Here is a 16,524-nt window from a genome sequence, read left to right as displayed (position 1 = left end):
ATAAATGAATGAGAATTAGATTTAATTCAGCATCAGTTTGGAATTACCTGTTTTTGTCTCCCAGGTAATGAATGAAGGAATAGGAAAGGAAGCACTGCCTATATTGATACTTCCTCTCGGTGTGAAAAGTTTTAACCTGAAGAGGAATGTTTAGTAACTTACATCTTTGAATATGCAGTTTTTAAAAAAATTTCTGTATGAAGGCTTGTAGTATTAGTTTTGTTTTTGACTGTGTAGCCACCTCCTCTCATAGAAGGTCACTGTATCTGGCACATAGCTTTTCTTTCCCTAAACTTTACAGAAAATTTCAAGCACATACAACATTACAGAAAATAGTATAATGAACTTCCATTTATCCACAGCTCCATTTCTAGCTTTCTGTTACTAATCAGATATGGAGTCTCACAGACACTTTGCCTGAGATCTGATCCTCAGATCTCAGCTTCCTGAATAGCTAGGATTACAGATGTGTGCCACTATTGTGCCCTGTTGTTTAATAATGAGGTACTCAGTATTTTCCAGCTTCCTTTGAAAGGTTCAAAGCCTAGACCCACCACATCACTACTCATTGACCCTCACCGAGGACCCTTACACAGAGGGAGTGCTATGAATCCTAATCATGGCATTGGCGTTCACCCTATTTCCAGTCCCAGAGTTCCAAAGTTCCCTTGATTATAGAAATGAATAGCACTGTCCCTGGCTTCTTTTTGCTCAAGGCTAGCACTCTATCTCTTGAGCCACAGCGTCACTTCTCGCTTTTTCTGTTTATGTGTTGCTGAGGAATTGAACCCAGGGTTTCATGTGTGCTAGGCAAGCACTCTACCACTAAGCCACGTTCCCAGCTCTGGATAAATAATCTTAATAAGAAGAGAGAATTTATCCACCTTTGCCTTTGTAAGGTAAAGCATTCATTGAATGGATATCCTCAATGTCAACAGCTATTTAGTGTCAGGGCTCATAACCATATACAGAGGGATTACAATTCCATGAGTCAGGTAATGAGTACATTCCTTTCGCCCAATGTCTTCTGTTCCCTTACCCCCTTCCAGTCCCCTCTCTCCCGTCTTCACCCACAAGTTGCATAGTTCACGAGTTGTGTAGTCAGTGTTCAGTGAGCTTCATTGCTGCACCTTTTGTCTCGAGTTCTGTACCCTCCCCCCACCCTACTAATGAAATGCATGTGAATACACCAGACATAAAGAAGAGAAGACAAGGTTTTTCTAAGAAGTCATAGTAAGACAGGATATGTGGTAGGATAAAGGAAATCACAGTCCCTTTCCTGATACTTCCCTTTTTTCTATCCTGCCATGTTAAACCTGCTTAAGAGTGAGGAAAGTCTAGAGAATGGGTTAGAAGATGGAATTCTGGGAAGCAGGGATATGCTAAAGATGGTGGTAGCAGGTTTGTAGAGGAAAAGGAAAAGAAATAATCTCAAGAGTGTCAATAGTTAGCTACTAAACTATGGCCATTCACAAGATAGATATTTTGTTTTGTTTTTCTGCTAGTTTTGGAACTTGAATTCAGAGCCTGAGCACTGTCCCTGGCTTCTTTTTGCTCAAGGCTAGCACTCATCACTTGAGCCTAGCACCACTTCTGGCTTTTTCTATACATTTAGTGCTGAGGACTCTAACCCAGGGCTTCATATATACGAGGCAAGCACTCTACCACTAGGCCATACTCCCAGCCTCAAGATGTATATTTTAATAGTTCTCTCTATATACATATATATACCTTTTAAAGTTTTTTTAAAGGTGATGTGCAGAGGGTTTACAGTTTATGTATATCTTTTCATACAAATGTTATATACTATAAACTGAAATGTTTAAATTGACTTGAAACAGCATGACACATTTAAAAATTTTTGTCTTTGTTCTTTTGAACTTCAGGATGCCAAAATTATTTTGATGGTTTAAAATGAAAATGCTAAAAAGAGATAAGGCACTTGTTCCATTTTTATTAGTAAGTTCTATTATAACTAATGAAATTAGACTACATTTTACTCTCTATTCAGAAGAATATATTTGCTGCTGTTCTCTAGGGAAAAGAAAGCGTTATTTAATGCTATTTTACTAAGCATTTTATTCACCTTACTCGATACCTGTTTTTTTTTTTGTTTGTTTGTTTTTTTTGCCAGTCCTGGGCCTTGGACTCAGGGCCTGAGCACTATCCCTGGCTTCTTCCCGCTCAAGGCTAGCACTCTGCCACTTGAGCCACAGCGCCACTTCTGGCCGTTTTCCGTATATGTGGTGCTGGGGAATCGAACCTAGGGCCTCGTGTATCCGAGCCAGGCACTCTTGCCGCTAGGCTATATCCCCAGCCCTCGATACCTGTTTAACTGTTTGCTGTGGTTGGTGGGAGATATGGTTGATTTTTGTGGTATTGGAGAGGACAGGGCCTTTTACCTGACAGGTAAGCATTGCGACTGATAAACAACCTCAGTCCAAAAGCCCATGTAAAATTAAAGAAAGCAAACACGAGCATTGAACTTAATTGCTTTTGTGAAGAAAATCTTTTCATGTTGATAAACGAGTTTTGAAAACAGAAAATAAAACAGTGGGATTAGAAGCCTTCATCAGAATAGCAATACATGAAAACCAATTTGAGCTTTTCCAGTGGAGTCCTGTGTGAGTAGCTTTTACCTTCCTACCTCCTGCTGAGAGCATCCTGTGAACTGCTGCTTGACTGCAGCCTGCAATAATGAGGGCAAGCTGGGTTTAACTGGAGGAGAGAGTAAATCCTGAGTTTTCTGTGTTAGATTCTTCTTTTTTAGAAAATAATAATTATTATTATTATTGCCAGTCCTGGGCCTTGAACTCAGGGCCTGAGCACTATCCCTGGCTTCTTTTTGCTCAAGGCTAGCAACTCTGCCACTTACACCACAGCGCCACTTCTGGCCATTTTCTATATATGTGGTGCTGGGGAATCGAACCCAGGGCTTCATGTATACGATGCAAACACTCTTGCCACTAGGCCATATCCCCAGCCCCTCTTATTATTTTTTAAGTGTTCAGGGAATGGGTGCTCTGTTCTCATTTTGATATTTCTAGTTTAAAGCATTTAGTAAATACTTCACATGTAGTAAATATGCATTAAAAAGTTATTATCTTAAAAAATTAAACTGTACAATTTAACAGATAACATTTTAAATGGTCTGGTATTTCAGAATAAGATATGTTTAGGTTAGAATTTAGTACGATCACTACCATAGTACCAGACACATTTTTCACACTAAATATTCATGTTATTGGTATTCTAAGTTTTTTGTTTGTTTGGTTATAGGGTCTGCATTGTCCTTGAGCTTATGTGCTCAAGATTAGCATTCTACCCCTTGAGCCACAGCTACACTTCCCTCTTTTTTCTGTTCTTTTCCTTGTTTTTAGATCCAAGACCTGGATTCGAACTTTATGCCTGCTTCTTTCACTCATTGGCTATTGCTCTACCAATTGAGCCATGCTCCAGCCCCACTTCTAGCTTTTTTGGTGGTTTATTGGATATGAGTCTCATAGACGTCCCTGTTCCAGCTGGCTTAAACCACGACCCTCAGATCTCTGCTTCCTGAGTGGCTAGAATTACAAGCATGAGCTACCAGCGCCTGGCTCTAAAATTTTTTGAGTCCTTTTTTTTTGAGTCCTTTTTTTTTTTTTTGGCCAGTCCTGGGCCTTGGACTCAGGGCCTGAGCACTGTCCCTGGCTTCTTTTTGCTCAAGGCTAGCACTCTGCTACTTGAGCCACAGCGCCGCTTCTGGCCGTTTTCTGTATATGTGGTGCTGGGGAATCGAACCTAGGGCCTTGTGTACACGAGGCAGGCACTCTTGCCACTAGGCTATATCCCCAGCCCCTTGAGTCCTTTTTTAATGAGTATAATTGAGCAGTAATATAGTCAGTTCAGAACTTCATAACATTAAACTTGGAAATTGTTTTGTTTGTGCATCTCCTAAACTACAGAGGAAATGTGAATCTCGTTTATCTTCTCTATTGTGTTCTTTAACATATGGCAATGTCAGAAGGTTCTAATAGTCATAGTAGACCTGATTCAGTGTCCAGAGACCAGAAAGTAGTTCTCTAAACTTGTCTTTTTATGTTGAACTTTAAATGCTGTGAAAGAACTGGCGTCTAACTTATATATATAGGACATGTTCAGGTTTTGTGAAACTAACTTCTTATCCAAAGTTAAAGGGAATTTATGTGTTCACCTTATAATGTTCTAGCATGTACTTGCAGAACTAAAAAAGAAAAGGAAGGAGGGAAAGAAGGTCTTGGTGGTTCATACAGTGAAAGTAAAAATTCTAAAATGTTCACATAAACTTTTAGCAGTCTTTATAGTCTAATATACCATGGATTTGCTACTGATATTTCATGAAGATTGAATAAAGCTTTTAATGGTCTATGGCAAGGTGAAAAACAATTAGTTTAACATGTGGTTGCTTAAGTGGCGTGAGCCAATGGCACTTGGCTGGATTGTCTTTTTTAAAAACCAAATATTGGCTGTATTTTAGAGTAGTGTTAGAGGAACAAAAATGTAGTAAAGATAGTAAGGTAGTTCATGTGCACTCCTCTCCCACCCAGTTTTTTCTAATTATTAACATTGTTATACCAGTACTGATACATTGTTATTAATTAAACTCCCCATGCCTTAATTAGATTTATTAATTTTTCCCTAATGTCTTTTTAAATTTAATTTTATTGTCAAGGTGATATACAGAGGGGTTACAGTTACATAGGTAAGGTAGTGAATAACATTTCTTGTCAAACTTGTTACCTCCTCCTTCATTTTTCTTTGACTCCCCAATGTCTTCTTTTTTCCAGATTATCTGAGATATAGCTGCATACAATTACATTTAGTGATGGTGGGGCACAGTGCTAGCACTCAGAAGGCTGAGGCAGGAGGATAGATCATAAGTGTAAGGCCAGCACAAAACAGACCCTGTGACCAAGAAAGTACTAAGAGAATGTGAAAGTTATTTCATTGCTTATTTCTTTGTTTATTTATAAATTGGGTCTGAAGCTAGAGCCCTTAGCTACACCCTAAGCCCAAGAATGTGAGTTTCATAGTTTAATTAGATGGGAACTGTTGATCTGATTCCTTATTTTTTATTTTCTTATTTTTTGGCCAGTCCTGGGGCTTGGACTCAGGGCCTGAGCACTGTCCTGGCTTCTTTTTGCTCAAGGTTAGCACTCTACCACTTGAGCCACAGCGCCACTTCTGGCCATTTTCTGTATATGTGGTCCTCTGTATATGTGGGTCTCATGTATACAAGGCAAGCACTCTTGCCACTAGGCCATATCCCCAGCCCCTGATCTGATTTTTGGTAGCAGTTTGAACCTCCATAGAGATATTAGCACACCCAGAAAGTTATAGAAAAATAAGTTTGTCAGCCTATTAGATACAGACTGTATCAACTCTTCACAAAGATTTTTCTTAGACTTATTGCCAAGATAAAAAATGTGATAGGGGCTGGGGATATAGCCTAGTGGCAAGAGTGCCTGCCTCGGATACATGAGGCCCTAGGTTCGATTCCCCAGCACCACATATACAGAAAACGGCCAGAAGCGGCGCTGTGGCTCAAGTGGCAGAGTGCTAGCCTTGAGTGGGAAGAAGCCAGGGACAGTGCTCAGGCCCTGAGTCCAAGGCCCAGGACTGGCCAAAAAAAAAAAAAAATGTGATAGATGATTTCAGTGTTCTTCATTTCATTCTTTAAATTTATTTTTTAAAAATCTTTCTCTTCAGATGAGAAAAGGTTTTATCTGTTTTCACAGGTAATACTTTTATGGGTGATCCTTTGTTTTCTTTTCCTTGATCCTTCAATCACTTTATTCTTTTTCAACATTTATCTTTCTTACCTACCAAATCTTTGATTGAAATCTAAAAATATAATTAGCTTAAGCTAAAAATATTTGACTTCATCTAGCTTTTCAACTTCCTTACCTTCCTAACTTTCCCCACCTTCCTCTCTACCTCCATTCAACTCTGCTGTAGACTGACCTTAGTTTATCTATTTATTTAGGCAACACTGGAATTTGAACTCAGAGCCTCAGTAGGCAGGTAGGTGTCTATCACTTGAAACACACCTCCAAACCCTTTAACAACTTAAAAGCAACAACCAATTTTCTAAGTACATTTCCCCCCTCTGGTTCTCATCTTTTTTGTAGCATATGGAAAATTCCTTTTTGGAATTTCTTCCTGGGTTCCTGCTGTTCTCATTTTTCTGTTCTGGCGGTATTTCTCCTTTGTTTATTCCTTTTCTTTCCCCATGTAACATAAATGAATGGCACAGAAAATTCCATCTCTTACCTTTAGTAGGCAATCTCATATATATCCTGATAACCCTCACCGTTATACTTCCTGAGTGCCTGCCTCAAGTTTTTTCCTAAATTATAAACAAGCATATCCACTTGCTTCTTAGGTTATTAAATATTTCACTATTTTTATTGTTTGTTTATTTGTTTTTGTTGCCAGTCCTAGGTCTGGACTCAGGGCCTGAGTACTGTCCCTGGCTTCTTTTTGCTCAAGGCTAGCACTCTACCTCTTGAGGTACAGCTCCACTTCTGGCTTTTTTTCTATATATGTGGTGCTGAAGAATTGAACCCAGGGCTTCATGTATATAAGGCGAGCACTTTACCACTAGGTCATATTCCCAGCCTCTTCACTATTTTTAAATTTCATTGATTTGTTTATTTTTACTGGTACCAGTGTTTGAACTCAATGGCTTGCTTGCTCATCTGGATCTCTACTACTTGAGCTACATTTCCAGCCCAGCTTTTTGCTAGTTATTTTGGAGGTAGAGTATCTAGGACTTTTCTGCTTTAAACCATGATCCTCAGGTTCTCAGTCTTTTTTTTTAAGTAATTAGGATTACATGTTTTAGCCACCAGCAACCTGACATAAAAACTCTGCAATAGCATTAATCTATCTTAATTCCTTTTCCAAGACAAGATACATCAGAGTAGAGAAGCTGGCATGCATCGAGGGGTTGAGAGGGTGAATGAAAATTCTAAGATGACAATAGAGAAATGAATTATTTGCCAAAGGATTCTGAACCATGGCTATATCCTTGATCTGATGATCAGAACATTCTGATTGCATTTTTTCTCCACTGCCATGGAAATACTGATATTATATGCTAGAAATAATACTCAAGCTTCATATTAATAGTATATGCAATTAATTTATGTAATAGATGTTTGTTTTAACTCCTGCTAAAGAAGCTCCTGAGGCAATTTTGTATATGGAGTAGGGGAATAAGAAACTTGACTATAAAGCAAGAATTAGGTTAACTGGTTATAAACTTCTTTATGGCCTGAAAATCTGATTAAAGGTATGCACATTTTTCAGAAAAATGTGTATATATTCAAATTTTCTTATAACTTTAGAGATGCACAAAATCGAACCCCATTCATAAATTCTGCAAGTCAGTTTCATTATTTTGTTCCTTTTATTTTTATTTAGTTATTTATGGCTAGTTTTAATTTGTTGAGCTACTAAAGAACTGAATTTAAAGGTTTAATTTCTATAAGGGACAGTTATACTATACTCATATATCAACTTTTAACTGTTTTTTTTTTTTTTTTGGCCAGTCCTGGGCCTTGGACTCCGGGCCTGAGCACTGTCCCTGGCTTCTTCCCACTCAAGGCTAGCACTCCGCCACTTGAGCCACAGCGCCGCTTCTGGCCGTTTTCTGTATATGTGGTGCTGGGGAATCGAACCTAGGGCCTCGTGTATCCGAGGCAGGCACTCTTGCCACTAGGCTATATCCCCAGCCCTACTTTTAACTGTTTTGATTGTGAGAAGTACACAGATACACACAAACAGGTACACCCATACCATTTGCATGGCATTGATTATGATATTATTAGATGAGATTATATGAATTAATCATAACTGAAAAAAAAGACTCAGAATGCCTAAGTGGGTGCATCTTTTGGAATAAGTAGATCATCTTTGGGAGTATGTAGATCATCTTTGGGAAGAAGAAAAGCTTACTTTTCTTCTGGAACTGTCACTTTAAGTCATGATATCTCGGAATATGGACTTTTGGTGTAAAAGTTTTAAAATTTGTTTTTATATTGTCTTTGGGAGCAAACATTTCAATATATCCTCTTGAATAATTGTACAAACCTCAAGAGTTCCAAAATTTCAGCTTGTGATCAGTGGTTCATATCATCCAGTGATTTCCAATGTGGAATGATGTAGCTAATCCTTAGTTTATTATCTTGACATCTTTTTAAGGTTTTTGTTTATTTTTATTTTTTTGCTGGTCCTGGGACTTGAACTCAGGGCCTGGGTGCTATCCCTGAGTGTTTTTGCTCTGGTCTAGCATTCTACCACTTGAGCCACAGCTCCACTTGCAGCTTTTTGTTGGTTAACTGGAGATGAGAGTTTGATAGAGGGTCTGGGAATATGGCCTAGTGGCAAGAGTGCTCACCTCGTATACATGAAGCCCAGGGTTCGATTCCCCAGCACCACATAGAAAACAACCAGAAGTGGCACTGTGGCTCAAGTGGCAGAGTGCTAGCCTTGAGCAAAAAGAAGCCAGGGACAGTGCTCGGGCCCTGAGTCCAAGGCCCAGGACTGGCACAAAAACAAAACAAACAAACAAAAAAAGAGTTTGATAGACATTCCTGCCCAGATGGGCTTCAAACCACTATCCTCATATCCCAGCCTCCTGAGTAGCTATGATTACAAGGTGTGAACCAGTGCCTGGTTGAGCATTTTTATTTATTTTTTACTTATTTAAATGTACAAAGGGTCAACATACCAATTTATGAGTACAATGCATCTTGATCAATGTCTTGACATCTTAAAGATTTATATATTCTTTCAGATTCTTAAATTTACTATTGTCCTCCAATTTATTTTTGTATGGTTTATTCCTGTATAGTTTATCCATTGTAGGGAGCTCTTGCAGGTTTCCGACTGAGTCTGTTGAGTTGAGCTGAATGTAGAATGTTACTGAAAAGAGATGGCAGAAAACATTAAGAGAATAGGAACCAGTGTAGCAGGCATATGGTAACAAGGTTTTGAAGTATATACGGAATAAATATTCTTTGAGCAGTCTAATGTTTTAGTTATGTTAATAGATAAAATGCCCATGAAGCCCGTCCTCGCTTTTTGTTTAAGCCCCATTCTGGGATGTAAACTCGGGGCATCACACCGTCGCTTGGCTTTTTCACTGAAGGTCAGCACTATACCACTTGCGCCACATCCAGTTCCAGATTTATTTTTTCTTTTTCTGGTAAACTGGAGATTAAAACCTATCATCTTCTGATCTCAACCTCTGAGTAGTTCAGATTATAGATGTGGGCTATTGGCACCCAGCTTGATGGATCTCTTTTGAAAAGTTATAGCATTCAAACTATTTGTTCATTTAATCACTTGTTCATTTATTTACAAAATTGTGAAATGCTTTTAAAATTATTTTTCCTTGAAGAGACTGATTTTGAAATGACTCATGCAATACTTAGATCGATAAAATGTGGGTTATCAGTATTCCAAAGTGTTGGAACAGCAAGATTGAAAAATAACAGATTTTGAAATAGTATGAGCAAATAAAACATAGGAGCATAGAAATTCACTTAATTTTTATAGTCTTTTTTTTTTTTTTTGGCCAGTCCTGGGCCTTGGACTCAGGGCCTGAGCACTGTCCCTGGCTTCTTCCCGCTCAAGGCTAGCACTCCGCCACTTGAGCCACAGCGCCGCTTCTGGCCGTTTTCTGTATATGTGGTGCTGGGGAATCGAACCTAGGGCCTCGTGTATCCGAGGCAGGCACTCTTGCCACTAGGCTATATCCCCAGCCCCAATTTTTATAGTCTTATATTAACTTTTCGTGAGACCGTGAAAAAAAAACAAGACTTAAAACCAAGATTAGCAAAGGAACACACTACATAATACTGAGTATTCTGAGAAACTAAAACAAAGTTCTTTCTAGTAATAGGGGAATTCCTAGATCTGTGTAAATCTGTGCTTATAGGAAATGGGGTGCACAACATTAAAAGCCAGATTATGTCCTTCTTAATCACTAAATTGATTTTTTAGTAATATCTAAAAGATCATTGTGCTTTATGAGTACTAAGTTTAGTGTAGAATAAGTTAGTAACTCAACCATTGCTAAAAAGTGAAAAATCAAAATTTCAGATTATTTGCCTGCTAGAACCAAATAAAATCTTATATTTGGGAAGGATTTTATGTGTTAGGGGGTTCCCAAGGTACTTAAAGGAGTACTTACAACACTGGAAGAAAGGATAATACTACAGAAATCATGTACTGATAGCCTTGTCACCAGTGAGACCTTTTCCAGGAAAGATGAATACCACTGTGCTGTTTTCTGAATTTGAGGGGGAATATGTCTGTTGCTCAAGGAATATTGTAACATTCCTAATTGCATTTTAGGAAGTCAGTTGTACTGTAGCTGACATAAATAAATTATTATATGGCATGAATTGGACAGTATCATGTGACACATTATAAGCCTTCTAGGGATAAATGCTCTTGGGAACCAAGCTGATCTGAATGCCATTGTCTGCTAGCTATACAGGTCCCATGTGACCCAGTAAATCCATCTTGAGAGAAGGCAAGGACTGAAAGAAGGAATGCGCTGGAGAAACAAGCTTTGTCTGAAAAGCTTTGAATATATCTTGCATGATTTTTTTCCCCTTGTTGCACATCTGGCAGTATGAACTTTTTTTAATTACTGAAGGCATTACCTAGTTCATTTATATCTGAAGAAAAAGTACCTATTTATCTGTCAAATAAACAAAAAGATGGTTTAACTTCTAACAATTACATTAACTTTATCTTCAGCTTAAGACCAGAAGAAATATATATAATCTGATCAATTAAGTAAAACCAACAGTCGACTATCATGACAACTAAACTTGTTGACCAGTGTTACTTTTTTTTCTCTTGTTTGGTCTTAGGGTTTCGACCCACCACATCAAAGTGACACAAGAACTATTTATATAGCCAACAGGTTTCCTCAGAATGGCCTTTACACACCTCAGAAATTTATAGATAATCGGATCATCTCATCCAAGGTAAGATGAATACTTTTACCATTAAAATTATAGATATTTACCCTGTTTTTGAAAAGTGATTTATCGTATGTGCTTGAACATGTCTTTTTTGTGTGTGTATGCTGGTACTGGAGTTTGAACTCAGGGCCTTGCACTCTTGCCTGGCTTTTTTGCTCAAGGCTGGTACTCTATCATTTAAGCCACAGCTCCACTCTGGCTTTTTGCTGGAGTTAAGATTTTCAGTTTGTCTGCCTGGGTTGGCCTCAAACTGAAATCTTCAGATCTCAGTCTCCTGAATAGCTAGGATTATAGGTGTGGGCCACCAGTAACTAGCTTTGAGTACATTTTTATGTTTTTATAAAGTCAAGAAAGTGGTAATTGATATATTTATATGAACCAAAATGATGAAGTCTGAAATAAAAGGAGTTGCTGGTTGTTACCAGGTTGTCATCAAGCCAAAAAATTACCTTTTGTTGCAGCTAAATGAAGGAAATAATGTTTGTACTGTGCATCAAGTAGTATATTAGTTTCTTCTCATGTTACCTACTTTAATCCTTTCAACAGTCCTGTGAAGTAGCTGTTGTTAAGCCTCTTTTGCACAATGTTATATTCATGTTATGTTAGTTTCTTCCATTTAACTTCTTGGTAATTGTTGAATGGTTTTCTGAAGATTTGCACCATATTAAGTGCTTAGAGTGAAGTTTGAACTCAGTTCTATGTGACTTTAAAGCCTGTCTGAATTCTTTTTTAAATATTTTATGGCCTCAACATACTGTCACTTATTTGTTCTTTGTTTCATTTTTCTCTGACATTTTTTTTTTTTTTTTTTTTTTTTGGCCAGTCCTGGGCCTTGGACTCAGGGCCAGAGCACTGTCCCTGGCTTCTTCCCGCTCAAGGCTAGCACTCTGCCACTTGAGCCACAGTGCCGCTTCTGGCCGTTTTCTGTATATGTGGTACTGGGGAACCGAACCTAGGGCCTCATGTATCCGAGGCAGGCACTCTTGCCACTAGGCTATATCCCCAGCCCTTCTCTGACATTTTTAAGATGTCTTAGTTTATTTTGAAGCTGAATATTTTGGAGTAATATTGTCTAATAGATTTTTCTGTCATAATGGAAATGTTTTCACACTGTTAAGTATGATTGCCATTTCCTACATATGTTTTCTTGTTTTGTTTTATTGTCAAATTGATGTACAGAGGGGTTACAGTTCGATACGTTAGGCCTTGGGTACATTTCTTGTACTATTTGTTACCTCTTCCTTCATTCCCCCCTTCTCCCTCCCCCTTTCCCTACATATGGTTTTTGAGACTTGAATTTGGCTAGTACAACTGAGGAACTAAAATTTTAATTTATCTTAATTTAAATGTTAAGAGATATGACTATTGGACAGTACAGACACAGAAGATGTGAGTCTAGAAGATTGAAGGTAAAGTTGTCCTTGGATCATATCTTGATAGGGCATTTTAAGAAGGATCTTTATATCACACCTTTCTTTCCTTTCAGAGAGACACTAACATTTTTTTTCTCCAATCCTGAGTTGATCTTTTCTAAGGATGTTGCTTTAATTTACAAGTTTCTTTGTCCTGCCCCTTCCTTTTTTCCATAACTTTATTTACATATACAACATACCCATAAATTGTCTTAGTTTGAGAAATGGTAAGGTTCCCATATTTATAGGTTTTTAAATAGTTTTTAAGTGTAATTTTTATAATTCCTGTCTGCTGAGAGTTCACAGGCCTAACATTCTACCAATGTTAAGACCGTAAGGAAAAAAATATTAATTAATGATAAAAAATCAAACACAACTCTAGGGGTGTTATACTAATTAATGCATTTTGAGGACTATTATGTAATAATTAATAGAACTTCAAGGTTTAGTAAATTATTTTTCTTTGAAGTATTTCTATATTATTTAATATTATATTAATGGAATTCCTTTTCTACTATATGGGAAATGCAGAAATTAAACTTGTGCAAGATGTTTATATTCAGAAAACATGGAAATAAAAAAAAGAACATGGAAATAACAGTTCGACCATGCAACCACTTTGCATATAAAACTTTGTTCTAAATTTTTCTTGTATTACTGACCTTGAAAAAGAAAATACTCCACACCTGTTACCTTACTGCTGTTTTATTTAATGGCTTTCCTTGAGATTCTAGAAGACAAAATATATGCTTACTGTTAGGACATCTCCAACTTAATTCCTCTAAAATTTTATCTGCTTGATAAGGTGACTAAAGAGTTTACTTGGAGATATTCGGACCCCTGTAGTAACAGCTTTTTTTACACATACATTTGAAACAGTGACTTTTTTTTTTTTTTTGCCAGTCCTGGGGCTTGAACTCATGGCCTGAGCACTTTCCCTGGCTTCTTTTTGCTCAAGGCTGCCCTGCCACTTGAGCTATAGCGCCACTTCTGGCTTTTTCTATATACATGGTGCTGAGGAATTGAACCCAGGGCTTCATGTATACGAGACGAGCACTTTACTGCTAGGCCATATTCCCAGGCCTAACAATGGCTTTTTTTTTTTTTATTACCAGAAAGTATCCTTTCTCTCTTGACCCCTAAATATAATTCCTGTTCCCATATTTGGGAGCCACTGGTGCTGCCACTAACAAGAAAAAATTATATTTCATGTTCCAGTTCTAGGTTAGAACTGGAAACATAAAATATAACCTAAGAAAGAAAGATTGTCAGGTATTACAGTGTATATACTCTTGTGTGTATGCTTAGTGGCTTTTCTGGGAATATAACTGTTTATAAAATATGGGATAGGATGCTTCAAGCCTCAAACAGCTGATGCAGACATAAACTTGGACATACAAAAATTTAGAAATTAGAACCATCTTTCATTGAATCAGGGAAATTTAAGTAAATTGTTTTTTTTTAAATAATCTTAAAGCCTGGGAATATGGCTTAGTGGTAGAGTGCTTGCCTTGCATGCATGAAGCCCTGGGTTCAATTACTCTGTACCACATAAACAGAAAAAGCCGGAAATGGAAATGGCACCGTGGCTCAAGAGGTAGAATCCTAGCCTTGAGCAAAAAGAAGCCAGGGACAGTGCTCAGGCCCTGAGTCCAAGCTCCAGGACTGACAATAATAATAATAATAACAATAATAATAATCTTAAGTTGATCAATAACCACTAAACCTTCCTGGCCACGAACAACAGGATATTTATCTGAGAAAAAAATACAACAATACTTGTTTTATTCATTCATTGGTTCTGTAAACGAACTTTGTGACGTCCAGCTTTGTGCCTGATAGTACTATAAGGGTAGAGCAGTAAATAAAATGACGCCCTTGCCTCCAGGGATCTACCTTCTGCCAGGAGAAAGACAATATAAAGTGATAGTTCTGTAAACTTTCCATTTCATATATATTGTTATATTGTAAGTAATAATACAAATAAAATGTCTAGCTTTGTCTGCACCCATAATATAGCATTATAGGATAATGAGCTGATTAATAATAATTAAATAACAAATATGTAGCAAGTAATAAAAGCCAGGTTCTTTCCTACGTGCTCAACAAATACTTTAGATTATTTACTCTTTTGAAGAACCATATATGATATGCTTATTATTGTCTTCACTTTTTAGAGGAACAAAGTAGGACACAGAGAGATTATATGCAAGGCTGTTTACTGAGTGTAAATTAAGATTGGGGCCACAGTGGTTTAATCTCCCATGTCTTGCTCTTCATCTCCTTCTCTTGCCTTTTAAAATTGACATTGTAATAGTTTCTTGTTCTTACTCATTTTTTATTATTGCAGTGACCACTTGAGATATTCTTATTTCTTCAACAGTCTAGGTTATTTTTCTATATCTATAAGTAAAAAGTTGAATAATTATTACGTTTCCTGTTCCTGACATTAAGCCAAGGAAAATATAAAATAAATGTTGTGTAGCATCATTTCTATCAACTCTTACCATCTCTACCATTAAGTGTAGTTTTATATAAAATCCAAGATAAATTATTGAAATGCTATTATAAATCTGCCTTCCAAAAATATCAATAATTTAGTAACAAAACTGGTAAGTTCCAGTTTATCTCATATTTTTTTAAAGTATACTGAAAATTCCCTTAAACAGTAAAATAAAGGAAAAAATACGATGAACGTTTTGAACTCATTAGTGGAGCTGTGGCTCAAGTGGTAGAGCACTAGGCTTGAGCTGAAGAGCTCAGGGACATCATCCAGGCCCAGAGTTCAAGCCCCATGACCGACAAAAAGCAAAGACAAAAAAAAAAAAAGAAATAGTTTTGAACTCTAGAAACTAGACAGGTAGTTTCTGTAACATTAACAAATATAAATATATCTGACGGCTTAGAAAATCTGATTTTGCTTTTCTTACTGCATTTCTATTATATATATATATACTGTATATATTGTTTAAAATGTCTGTTTATTGATTTCTTCTTTCTCCTTATTCTTTTTTTTTTCAGTATACTGTGTGGAATTTTGTTCCAAAAAATTTATTTGAGCAATTCAGAAGAGTGGCAAACTTTTATTTTCTTATTATATTTTTGGTTCAGGTAAGCTTTATCACTCAGTGGATTGTTGGTAAACATAATTTTTAAAAATACATCTTAGAATATGAAAAAATTATCTTGTTTTCTTAATTGTTTGACTACGAGACCTGTTTTTGTTTTTTCTGCAAAGCTTTGCCATTGAATTCGGTGAATAGTTATATAAGTCGTGTCTAGAGTTATAAGCAATAGCTTATGAATTATAATATTAGTTGTATTTTATATTATTAGTAAGGAGCCTTAGTGTTGAGCATCTGTCATCTTTCTGTCAGATGTCTGTCTCAGAGCAGAAAGATCTTAGCAGTTAATATATACCATATGTTTTGGCACATATCTGTGCCTGGAATTATCTTTGTAGGACATAATTTTTTGACTTTCAGTTAAAATTTAATTTTAGTCAATATGTGGTGGTATATGCCTATGGGTTCCAAGTATTCAGGAGGCTGAGGCAGGAGAATCTTTTTTTCTAGGAGTTTGAGGTCAGCCTGGCAGTATAATAAGATCCATATCCCAAATAAATCTATAAATATTATATATATTTATATATATATTTGCTCTGATGTTTTGATTTTGTGGTACAGTCTTGCTCTTTAGCTCAGGCACTGCTTCCATCTCCCAAGTGCTGACATTGTAGGTATATGCCATCATACTAGGCCAGTAATTCTAGTTTTAAACATCCTGTGGGTACATTCTTTGCCCAGAAGACCTTTCCTTCATTAAAATCTGTTCATTATAGGCTTATTTAACTGTATGTGAGGAGTGGGTTTACTGTGAGTTGACCCAGAGCTTTGTACATGCGAGGAAAGCACTCTACCACTTGAGTTATTCTCTCTTGCCTTTTGTTTTCATTTTGTTTTGAGATAGTCTCAACACTACCTTTGTTTGTGCTGGCCTTGAGATCAGGACCCTCTTGAGTAGCTAGGATCAGAGGTATGTTCCATTATGCCCAGCTGTTCAAGTAGCATGTCAGTTTTCACACT

At 37.0% G+C, this 16,524-nt stretch overlaps 1 protein-coding gene across 4 annotated transcripts in view; it reads left to right on the top strand.

Moving 5' to 3' along the window:
- Nucleotides 1–16,524, top strand: part of Atp11b (ATPase phospholipid transporting 11B (putative)) — a 102,847-nt gene that overhangs the window by 5,905 nt on the left and 80,418 nt on the right. For all 4 annotated transcript variants that reach the window (XM_048347043.1, XM_048347044.1, XM_048347045.1 and 1 more), the window contains exons 2-3: nucleotides 10,914–11,030; nucleotides 15,461–15,550. In XM_048347043.1, coding sequence (XP_048203000.1) covers nucleotides 10,914–11,030; nucleotides 15,461–15,550 — 207 coding nt within the window. The remainder of the gene's footprint in view (nucleotides 1–10,913; nucleotides 11,031–15,460; nucleotides 15,551–16,524) is intronic.

The sequence above is a fragment of the Perognathus longimembris genome, chromosome 5, assembly GCF_023159225.1.
Source record: "Perognathus longimembris pacificus isolate PPM17 chromosome 5, ASM2315922v1, whole genome shotgun sequence".
Lineage (NCBI taxonomy): Eukaryota > Metazoa > Chordata > Mammalia > Rodentia > Heteromyidae > Perognathus > Perognathus longimembris.
The sequence above is the reverse complement of the archived record's forward strand: the minus strand, read 5'-3'. Positions and strand labels throughout refer to the sequence as shown.